This window comes from Peromyscus californicus, unplaced genomic scaffold, assembly GCF_007827085.1.
Source record: "Peromyscus californicus insignis strain IS unplaced genomic scaffold, ASM782708v3 Scaffold_14__1_contigs__length_90479793_seg_2, whole genome shotgun sequence".
In the NCBI taxonomy this organism is placed as follows: Eukaryota; Metazoa; Chordata; class Mammalia; order Rodentia; family Cricetidae; genus Peromyscus; species Peromyscus californicus.
This window is the reverse complement of record NW_026294436.1, coordinates 80,197,455-80,209,374: the sequence shown is the minus strand read 5'-3', so window position 1 is coordinate 80,209,374 and position 11,920 is coordinate 80,197,455. Positions and strand designations below refer to the sequence as shown.

The window sequence follows — 11,920 nt, the reverse complement described above, 5'->3', positions numbered from 1 at the left end:
TAGACCTGCCTCTACTAAATGTACCTCACCATGGGAGGCCTTATGTTCTTGTAGGAGGGGATGGGGGTGAGTTGAGAGTGGGAGGCTGGAGGGGCAGGAAGAGGGAAGAGGGGGAATCTTTGATTGCTATGTAAAATGAATAAAAAAATTTCTTAATAAAAATAAATAAATCTTTTTAAAAAAAGAAAACCCCTTCACAGATACACAGAAATTAAAATTTTCGATATTTACACTAGAGTGAAATACTGCAATACCAGGCAGTGTTATTCCTAAATTTCCACATTAAGTTGTTTTTTCAAACTGAGAGTTGACTACATTAGTTGGGTTTGGAAATGAATTCACTGGAACAAAATACAAAACAAGTTTAAAAATACAATACTGTACATTAGCACAGCATATGAATATTGTATTTAGTAGGAATGAGTATTATTTTGTGAAATGATTCAGATCTAGGCGGGGAAAAGGTTAATGTACTCGGTTGCATAGTCAACAAAAAGTAGGAAAGCCAGGCGCTGAGCAGGACCCAGCTTGAGCCAAAAGCAGACTTCCCCGGGGCCGCCCCTCCCTGTCTCTTCCGCCCCTGGCCACCTGCAGATGTGCTCCACAAATCTTCAGTGCCCAGAGCTGAGCAGACTATTTAAAGGTCCCTTCCCCACAGTTTACAGCCAGCCGCCTGCAGCTAGCCAAGTCCTCCTATCCTTGCTGGAGGCTCACAACTCTGAGAAAGCAACCCGCTGATGGGCTGCTGCGGTGGCATGGGAGCCTTGGGTTCGCTCTGGGTTTTCTTCACTCTCATCACGCCAGGAGTTCTTGGTGAGCGGGGCATGGGAATGCAGATAGGGGAACTCCTGCGGGGTTGGAAAACTTCTGTGCTTACACCAGGGCTAGAGACCAAACCAGGAATGTCGGGGCTCTGCTGGATACTTGCGTGTCCCTGACAGCTTTTGAGACTCCCTCAGTCTCTGATGCAGAATGTCTCCACTTCTTCTGGGAGCTGGACCACCACCATTGAAGCCTGAGCCACATATGGGCGCTTTGGAAAGACTGCTGTCTTGGTTAGGTGGTTCTCTCTTCTCTCCAGCTCCCAGTCTCCTGAGAATTCAGCAAGTGCTGAAACAGTTCCACCAACGGTCCCAGTTGTGTTCAAGGATCACAGAGCACATGTGCCTCTGTGCATGCAAAAATCCTCTCCAGCTATGGAAGGGTGGTTGAGTCCCTGTTTCTTTTCTTGAAGAACACCTGATTCTCCAATACGGGTCTCAGATTTTTTTTAACTTTGATACGATATTTAAAATCTAACTGGACTTAGTTTTTAAAGTTGAACATGAATCAAAACTGCGACTTCTGTAACGGTGTGTGCTTCCATAGGTCCTCCTTCAACGTTCTTCATAAGAGTTTTTGTTGTTGTTTTGTTTTTGTTTTTGTTTGTTTGTTTTTGTTTCACCGATTGGCTTGCTTTTAAAGTAGTATAATTTGCTCTGGTAGTGAAGGCATAAGTTACAAGACATTCACTGTAAGCAAACCTCAACAGCTGGGTGAATTTTGGCAAGTTGCAATATAATTTGTTCTCACAGTGAATGTATTCATAGTTTGTAAGGCGTTTACTGTAAGCAAACATCAATAGCTGGATGAATTTTAGAAAGTCAGTTAGAGCCCCAACCCTCAGTTTCTCATATATGAAATGAAGTTAGAAAGAGCTGTGCTACCATTCCACAGAGCTGTGAGAAATCAGGAGCTGCCAGAGAAATTATGTCAAAGGCAGTTGATGATACTAAGTGTAGCAATTAACAGCTAATGGTGGATCTAGGCATTAAAGGGTCTGAATATTATGCATTAGTTCTGGTACAACTTCTACTGGAAAATAAATCCTAGGGATGGCTGGACCTTGTTTCATGTTCACTGATGAATGTTTTATGCTTAGTACCATACTTTCCTTAACATACATGACTCATTTAAAAAAAATCATCCTTTAGATAGCCAGGAACCCCAGTATTCAGGCATTTGATGATAATTTTCATTAATGATCTCCCCCATTTCCTGCTTTCTGGCCAACTTTTCAGATTTATTTTTATCCTATACATAAATTTTCCATCTACTTTCAAAAGATTTCTAAATCATCCATGTAAAGCCCCTTAGATCTAGATAGTTAATTGCACCCTGTCCTCCAGAAACATTTTCTGTGTTAAGTAGTCACTACTCTGATCTTCACTCCTGGTGTTAGAAAGAGGTAAAGAGGGATCAGGGACTTTCAAGAAAACCCTATCATGCAATAACTTGTAGACTAACCTTTCTTTTTCTTTGAAAAATTATTACATGTATTTATTTGTTCATATATTTGTGTGGGGGTGGGGGTATACATTCAATGACATGTGCTTGAAGGTTAGGTGACAATTTACTGGAGTTAGCTCTTTCTTTTCACCATGTGGGCTCCAGGGATTACACTCAATTGGTCAGACAGATCTGACAGCAGTGCCTTTAGCCAGGGAGACATCTCACCTGCTCCTCTCCTTTTATGATTGGAGGAGAAACAAATCTCTGGAAATTCTGTACTGTGGCCTGGGAGGTGGGCAGTTTCAATAGAAGTCCAAGGACTCCATACTAGAGACTTCCATTAATCCTCACCCAGAAAGAATAATTGTTGCCTCATTTTAACATGGAAAGTCACATTATAAAGTTCCCTCTTCTTTTGTAGTTTCCAGATCTTGTATTCCTCTTGGTCTGTATTGTTACTACTTGTTGAATCTTATGAATTTAAATGGTTTTCCATATTGTGGAAGATAATTCAGTTTTGTCCTTATTTACATTTGATAACCATAGATTGTTACCTGGTTAGAGTAACTGGTAGAAGCAGTATCACATTGTGAAGTCTATCTTCACTGTTTTTAAAACTTCATTTTTCTTAAAGTCTTTCTTGCTGTTTTTCACAGAGTATGTATTTGGGGACATTGGTAGGTATTAATGGAAGAAACCAAAGAATAACAAAAGAGGGACCCACAGTAATGTCTAGCTCCTAACAGCAGTGACTATTTTTCAATTCCCCAGCACAAGCATGGGGTTAGAGAAAGACTGCATTTGGCTGCAGCCATGGGTGCTCAGGGATGTCTGAGTCAGCAGACATTCTCTGTTTAACTTTTACCTGTGCCAGCCTCACACTTCTATGGAAAAAAAATGAAAATTTGTAAATTTTCAGCTATACTTCTACTCTTGGAGGGTTTCACAAATGGCATTTTTGCCTAAATTACCTCTGATCTGAATAAGAGTGAACTTCTAGATCTCTGCAAATAAATTTAAGAAGGTAAAATGTGAGTCTTCACTCAAATATAGAAAAATTACTTTTCTAGGGACATACTCAAGTGTATGGATGTTGCAGGTTCTTAGCCATCTCATAGGGTGGAATTTATTTCATTGTTAATGACTAGCTCTTTTCTCTGGTATATAAGAACGTCTTACTAGATATTTTTGGGTCTAATTACTCTAATTGGTTAAAATAAGGAAATAAATATCATGAAAAGTGGAGTACTAAGAGGTTGAGACAGAAGGATTCCAAGTTCAAGGTCAGCCTGGGTTATACAGTGAGGCTCTATCTTATAAAACTACAAATAATAAATAAACAAATTCAATAAAGAATAAATTTTCCTTATACCCTAAAAGTTTAGTGATTAAGATAATCCTATAAATCAATTAAAGTAATTTTGATTTTATAAGATCTCTGTAGTAACATAGTTTCCAATGCTAAAAGTTTTTATTTATAAGATTTTTTACTTGTAAGGCTGGAGAGATTGCTCAGTAGTTAGAGCACTTGCTGCTCTTGCAGAGGACAAGGGTTCGGTTCCCAGAACCCACTTAGTGCCTCATTATCACCTATAACTCCAGTTCTAGGGGATCTATTACCCTCTTCAAGACTTTGCAGGCTCTAAGCACATATAGTGCACATACATACATATAGGCAAAACACTCTTAGATGTGAAATAAAAAATAAAATCCTCAAAGAATTTTTTAAAGAGATTTTTACTTGTATATTTCTGGTTTTTATTATGAAACCAGAGGATGTTTGCTGTACTCATTATTGTTTGAATATAATATGTCTACCACAAGCTCACATATTTGAACAGTTGATCTACAGCTGACTCGTAGAACCTTTAGGAGGCCAGAAATCTATCTGGATTGTGGATCTTAGAGGTTATATCTCCTCCCCACGTCCAGCTAAGCTTTCTGCTTCCTGGTTGGTATCATGTAACCAGCAACTGATGCACTTCCCTTCCCCATGGAACAAGCTGCTCCAGTCATATGCCTTCCTCACCATGATGGATGATATCCCCTGGACTATGAGCCATCTAATCTCATCTCCCTTAAGTTGTTTCTGCCAAGTATTTGGTCACAATGATCAGAAAAATAACTGGTACAAATAGCTCACATAACTTCCCTTCCACCCCACCAAAAAAGTGTGTGGACTCATTATTTTATTATTATTACATAAAGTTATATAAGGCCACTCTCATGCAGCTATATAATGTACTTTGAGTACATCCTACTACCATCTCCTTCTTAATCTTCTCCCCTCCCATTAGTACCTTTTGTTCTCCCAGACTGTTTGTCTCTACTTTCAAATATATATGACAGAAAAAAAGATACCTGTTTTTCTGAGCCTGACTTAATTCACTTTATATTATCTCCAGTTGCATCCATCTTCTTAAAAACAACATAACTTCATTCTTCTTTATAACTGAAAAAGTTCCACTGTGTATATATACCACATTTTCTTAATCTATTCTGTTGCTGGGCATCTACATTGGTTCCATAGCTTAGCCGTTGTGAATAGTACTGCAGTAAGCTTTGATATGCAGGTACATCTGTGACATACTGACTTGGAATCTTCTGGGTAAATATTAACAAAAGTTCTGGATCTTGTGGTAGATCTATTTTATTATTATTAAATATTATTTACTATTATTTTGTTGAGAAATCTCCAGACAGATTTTCACAATGACTGGACTAGTTTACATTCTCATCAGCAATGTAAAAATGTTCCCTTTTGTATACAACCTTACCAGCATTTGTTCTTATTTTCTTTATGAATGCCATTCTACTAGTGCAAAATGGAACTTTAATGTAGTTTCTATTTTCATTTCTCTGATAACTAGTGAAGTTGAATATTTTTTCATATTTATTGAACATTTGTACTTGATTTAAGAACTGTATTTTCACTCCATTAGCTCATTTACTATGAGGTTTTTTGTGTTTATGTTCTTTATATATTCTAGATAGTAATCAGATATCTAGTTAGCAAAGATTTTCTCCCATTCTGTAGAACATCTCTTTACCTTTGTACTTCCATGAATTCTCATTTGTCACTTGTTGGCACTATTTCCTGAGCAACTGGAGTCTTGTTTTAAACAGTGCTTTCCTAAGCTGATGTCTTGCAGCATTCTTCCTTCATTTTCTCTATTACTTTCAGAGTTTTGTGTCTTGTATTAAGTTCTGTATATTCATTTCTGAAGTTCTACATGCTTTTCTTATTTTTCCTGACTTCACTATGCAAAAAAACAAAACAAACAATCCACCCACAGTTTTAAATTATAAAATGGTAAGAAGATGAGAAAGAAGTTCTCCAGATATTTCTCTGAAGTCTGTTTTTAAAACTGTTTGAATCTCTGTATTTATCTGTGTCCATCCATACTGGAATGATTTTCTTAGATAATATTGCTACAGAAAATATTATTTCTAAAGATCAATTTTTTTAGAATACTTGGTGGCAGGAGAGAAGCAGAGAAGCTTTAGCCTTTCTCAGATTTTGATATTTCTGTGGTCCTTATTTCTAGGTCAGTGTAAGTCGCTGCCAAAGTATCATTTTGCTAAGCCTATTATTATGAGTGATAAGTCTGAGTTTGCTGTTGAAACAACTTGGGAATACAAATGCCTCCCTGGGTATACTGGGAAGCCATTCTTTATCACCTGCTTAGATACCTCCAAGTGGTCAGATGCTCAGCAGTTCTGTAAACGTGAGTACTCCAACAAGCCATGTTTGGTCTATCATTTTGTCTATATAGAATAGTATGTCATTTTCCAGATAAAAGACAAATGAACTAGTATGTCATGGAAAGGAAAGGATGATCCAAGCCTCTTCATTTCCTTTAACTTCTAAATTTTCTGGGTACTAGGGTTTAAGTTATCATCATGGTTTAACCTATCATCTTCATGACATCATTCTATGACTTCTATATTGTGTTAGAGATTAGATGTTAATATACAAAAGAATATTAGTTTCATCTCATTCTTACTACATTCAATTCAAGAAATATTTTTATTAACTAACATGTGTGAAGCAATAGGCAATGGATCTTGTAAAGGACAACAGATATTACACATATGTAATGTATAATTGAGATTCAACACAAGGCATTGCACAGGCTAGGCAAGTTCTCTATCATTGAGATATAGCTCCAGACTTTATGATGCCATTTAATAAGGGAGGTAAGCTGCTATTAAACCATAGAAAAATATATGCTGTCTAAGAGAATTAGGGATATTGAGGCCTTCTGGACAAAAGTATGGAGGAAATGATATCTTTGGAAAAATGGAAAAAGATCAATATGATTTGAACACATATAAACTCCAAGATTGTATACTTTTTCCTGTGAATAATGGTAAGGCATCATAATTTTTAAGTGGGAAGTACAATATGACCATATTTATAATATAAAAAAGAAACTCATGCCATGCTATGGAGGAAGTGCTAGACCAAGGCAGGCATTAGAAAGGTAAATTTTGCCACTCAACAATCCAGTAAAACTATAAAATAAGGGATTTGGGGAGATATTCTGGAATCCAGGCACTAATATTTTGTAACTAATTGAATTAGATGAAGGATTAGAGGATGAGTTACAGAAAGAAAATGATGACTGTAGGTTTTTAATACAGGAGACTTGGTAGATGATGCCATTAGCTGATAGATTTTAATAAAGAGAAAACAGAGGTTTTTAAGTTAGAATTGACTACAAATAAAGTTTTCTTCTATACACAGAAATATAGACAATAGGGTTTGAACAGTGTTCCAAAACTGACTGATCCTTGAGAAAGTACACATTTTACATATTTCAAAAATTGCTTTGATTAAACATAATGCAGGCCCATCAGCAAGTCCAGTCAGGGAATTTAATAGAAAACACACAAAGTCTTCTTCATCCCAGCCCCAAATCCTATTTTGTTTCCCTTGTAGGTAAATCATGTACAAATCCTAAAGAACTCCTCCATGGCTCTGTGCATATAAACACGGGTATCAAGTTTGGGTCAACAATTACGTATTCTTGTAATAAAGGGTGAGTAGGCAGGAAGCCTCTGTAGGATGTGTAGATACTGAAATAATATTTCTAACCAGAAACCCTTTAATATGAATGAATGCAAACAAAAGCATGGTCTCCTTGACCTGCTTCAGAAATGGCATTTCAGTGTTGCTCAGTTAAGAGGATCCTTAGAAAGAGCAAAGATGGACCTCTCCTTCTTCAATTTTAAGTCTACAGTGCTATTGATGAGGAAGTCAGACCTCATCTGGCTATAGACTGTTGAGCCTATTATAGAAGTCCTTTTTACTACTATTTCACTGTATCGTGCATGATATTCTACCTTTTCTCATTGTTTAAGTGGGAAAAAATTAGGCTTTTCTAAAGTGTTAAGTAAACTGGATGTGATCCATCGCCTCTTTGCCTCCAGATATCGACTCATTGGTGAATCATCTGCTACATGCATTGTCTCAGACAATCGTTTAATTTGGGATAATGACATGCCTTATTGTGAATGTGAGTAAAATGATCTCTTTATGGCATCCTACTAAATTTCTCTTATCCCTTTCTAAATGGAAACTGGGCATCTGCACATAAATATGAGTGCCTGGGAAGTTTCACTAGGTTTGGGTTGTGAACACAACTCTGACTGGTATTCTTCCATGATCTCTAATTCTATCACACTTTTCCATTAATGTTCTTTTATGATGTTATTTAATAGTGAATAGATTCTTATATTGTAATATGCATGAGATTATACACTGCCAAATGCAACCATGCAAAAGTAGATCACCCCAAAAAGTCTCTAGTAACAGAGTCTCTGTACTCTATCTGTGCTCAAAGCTTTTTGACTTTTTATCAGCCAGTTTCATGCATTTTCCTTTCTGGCTTATTTTTATTTAGATCATAATATAGAATTTCAATATTATAAATAAATTGTATGTAAAGTTTAAGTTTGGTTTATGAAAATGAAGACTAAATTTTCAGAAAAATATAATATTTCAATGCCTTCTCTCCTTTCTTAAATACTTCCCTCCAAAAGCTATTCCTTGTGAGTCACCTCCAGCCATCGCCAATGGGGACTTCTACAGCAGCAGTAGAGACAGCTTTTTCTATGGAATGGTAGTAACTTATCATTGCCATGTTGGAAAGAATAAGGAAAAACTGTTTGACCTGGTGGGTGAGAAGTCAATATATTGCACCAGCAAAGACAATCAAGTTGGCATCTGGAACAGTCCACCCCCTCAGTGTATTGGTATAGTTAAGTGTCCAGTGCCAGAAATTGAAAATGGAGACGTGGAGTCTGGATTTAAACACTCCTTCTTCTTAAATGATACAGTAATGTTTAAGTGCAAGTCTGGCTTTACTATGAAAGGCAGCAATATAGTGTGGTGCCAGTCAAACAGAAAATGGAGCCCTCCACTGCCAACATGCTTCAAGGGTAAGTTGAGCTAAAATGTTGGGTATCTGTAAATAAAACCAGAGGTTTTGCAGAATAGATACATGGTACCTATAGAAAGTGTAGGAGGAATATGTGACTAGATTTACAGGATAAAGAATTTGAAAGTAAAATTTGGAAGTAATATTTATTAATTTTACCAATCCATCATCATTGGAGATCTCTGTTAAAGAAATGAGGATTTTATTTTATTCTAGGACAGTGCTATAATTGTAGGGGAAAGTATAACATACCCTTAAAAAGTCATTGGAATGTTTTCAAGTAGAATTATGAGACATGAAACACTTTGAAGAACATGGGTATATATTTAAGATCATTGGAATAGTCAACATGCTTTGCATAAGACTATGAAAAGCATAGAAAACAATGGTGAAAATAGACTAATGGTACAGAATAAAATGTTTCTCTATGATAAGTAAAACAATAGAGTGAAGAGAAATCATACAGAATGAGAGAAAATATTTCCAAACTCTACATCTGACAAGGAATTAGTACACAGAATATATAAGGAACTGAAACCACTCATAGAACAAAAGAAATCTAACTTCAAAGTGGACATTAGACATTTCTCAAATAAAATGGACAACAAACATATGGCAAAGTATTTAACATTACTAACCATCAGGGAAATGCAAATTAAACAACAATGATATATGACTACTTTTCAGTTAAAATGACTCCTCAAAAAAAAATATAGAACTAGGGAGATGGCTCAGTGTATAAAGTGTTAATTGTATAAGCGTGAAGGTTTGAGCTTAACACAGAACCTATATAAAAAAGCATCATGTGGTGGCACATGCTTATAATCTCAGAATTTGGGAGGCAGAGACAGACAGATCCCTGAGGCTTGTTGACCAGCCAGTCTAGCTTAGTTGTTGAGCCACAGTTCCCATTGAGAAGCCTTGTCTCATAAAACAAGATAATGTCCTCTATATGCTTGTGTGTCAATGTATACTCTAACAAACATACACATACACACACACACACACACAAGCATGAGGACCTGAATCCACTTCTACACATATAAAGACCCCTCCATTACCCAATATATCAATTGCTGTTAAGAATGGAGATAAAGGAGCTGGAGGGATGGCTCAGAGGTTAAGAGCACTGGCTGCTCTTCCAGAGGACCTGAGTTCAATTCCCAGCACCCACATGGTGGCTCACAACCATCTGTAATGAGATCTGGTGCCCTCTTCTGTATACATAATAAATATAAATAAATAAATAAATAAATAAATAAATAAATAAATAAATAAATCTTTTAAAAAAATGGAGATAAAAGTCAGATTAGGTAGAAGAAATAAGTTCTGGTGTCCCTACAAAGAGAATTCCCACTGTATATTATGATAGTTTGTTGTATATATTTTAAAATCTAGAACAAAAGATTTTGAAGGTTTTCACTGCAAAAGAATGATAAGTTTTAGAAGAGAGATATATTTGCCCTTATTTTCATATTACATAGTATACTTATCTGAATATCACATGGTATCTCATAAATATGTACAATTATGTCTTTTAAAGAGTTTTAAAACACAGTAATTAAAAACCCAGTACAAAGTTCATCATTAGAGTTTTTAATGATTATATTTTATTCAAATAAGGATAAAATAAACTCCGTATAGTCCATATTTTAAATATGGAATTGACTAAGATAAGAATTTGATTCAAAATTTTGCAGACATCTGTCTTGATACTGAAAATGTAATTTTGTGGAAAAAGGCTGGTAGTTAGTTTTCATGAGCCTGTGGCCCCCATTCTCTCCTTCTCCTCCTAATGTGAATTGTCTGCCTTTCTAAAATCCTGATGACAAAACTCAGAAGCCTCATGAACCTTGTTTTTGGAGTAAAAAGGATGTAGCAGATTTGGGTGGGAGAAATTGGTGTTATTTGGCCCTTGTCTAACCTATTGGTGGAAGGATATCTCAGATTTTTTAGTAGAATAAAGTGAAAAATGAGTAAGAGTATTATTTCCTGGCATGGATCAAGAAAGAGAAAGCAGATAGACATATGGCTTTCCAAATATGGGCCGAGAAAGGCACATTAACCTCACTCTATGACTCTCTGCCTTAGTGTGGGAGAGTTGCCATGAACATCTTTATCCCATCCAACTAAACCCAACATAGCTCTAAGTTATAAAGAATAAAGTTCTTATTGCAGAAATAAAAGGACTTTCTGGTACTGTTCTTTCCTCAGGATGTCTACCACCTCGAAATATCCACCATGGTGATTATAACAAAAAAGATAAGGAATTCTTTTCTGTTGGCCAGGAAGTGTTATATAGCTGTGAACCTGGCTATACTCTCATTGGAACTAACCTTGTGCAGTGTACATCCTCAGGAACCTGGAGCCATGCAGCCCCAACATGTGAAGGTGCCCAGAGCTTCTGCTCTATTCAGAGGAAACACAACTGTTTCCTGACTCTTCATGTGCAAGCCTTCTCTCTTCTTTCCTAGTGAAATCATGTGATGCCATTCCAAACCAACTTCTTAATGGCCAGGTGTTTCTTCCTCCTAATCTCCAGCTTGGGGCAGAGGTTTCCTTTGTTTGTGATCAAGGGTGAGTGTGAAACAACATGTCCTCCACTGACTGTTTCCCATAAGGATTTCAAAGTGAGTTCTGAAGACAGTTAAGTTTTTAGTCTTGTTTTCTTTCCTTTTCTTGACCTTTTCTCACTAAAAACTCTGTCATTAATCAATTCCTTTTTATTTTCTTCAAGTGTGTATATTTTGTGCTTGACTAGCAAAAGTGGGAAATGTCATTTCATCGTCTGGAAACGCAGTTTTGGTTCACAAATTAAGACTCCTGTTATGGAGAATGAATATAAAATTTGGATTTAGTGAGACTCATTAGAATAAGCTTGGGAAACAAGGTCTTTGCTATTTTCTCTATAGGAATTGAGACTGTTTTCATCAAGATGATCAAGATAATCTTGATATTTGGATGTCAAACAGGAGAGGGGGAATTCTAAAAAAAAAAAAAAGATGTATTTTTAGTATGTTTTAATCCATTATTTATTGATTTATTGTTTAGTGGAGCAGATTCACAAGTAATTGTGGGCTTTTTCTTAAGCCAGAAATATTTTTTAAATCCATACCATTCTATAAATACTTGAGAGAAGTGATTCACTTTGTACAATTGAAAAGTGGTTTGTTCTAGTGATGATTTGGTGCTCCTTATTGTTT

The 11,920-nt window shown here is 36.2% G+C and overlaps 1 protein-coding gene across 1 annotated transcript in view; it reads left to right on the top strand.

Moving 5' to 3' along the window:
• Positions 1–755: 755 nt before the first annotated feature.
• The window catches only part of LOC128110188 (complement receptor type 2-like), a 44,581-nt gene continuing 33,416 nt past the window's right edge, over positions 756–11,920 (top strand). Inside the window, exons 1-7 of the mRNA XM_052738098.1 lie at positions 756–813; positions 5,820–5,999; positions 7,217–7,316; positions 7,708–7,793; positions 8,320–8,718; positions 10,932–11,108; positions 11,192–11,294. Coding sequence (XP_052594058.1) covers positions 756–813; positions 5,820–5,999; positions 7,217–7,316; positions 7,708–7,793; positions 8,320–8,718; positions 10,932–11,108; positions 11,192–11,294 — 1,103 coding nt within the window. The remainder of the gene's footprint in view (positions 814–5,819; positions 6,000–7,216; positions 7,317–7,707; positions 7,794–8,319; positions 8,719–10,931; positions 11,109–11,191; positions 11,295–11,920) is intronic.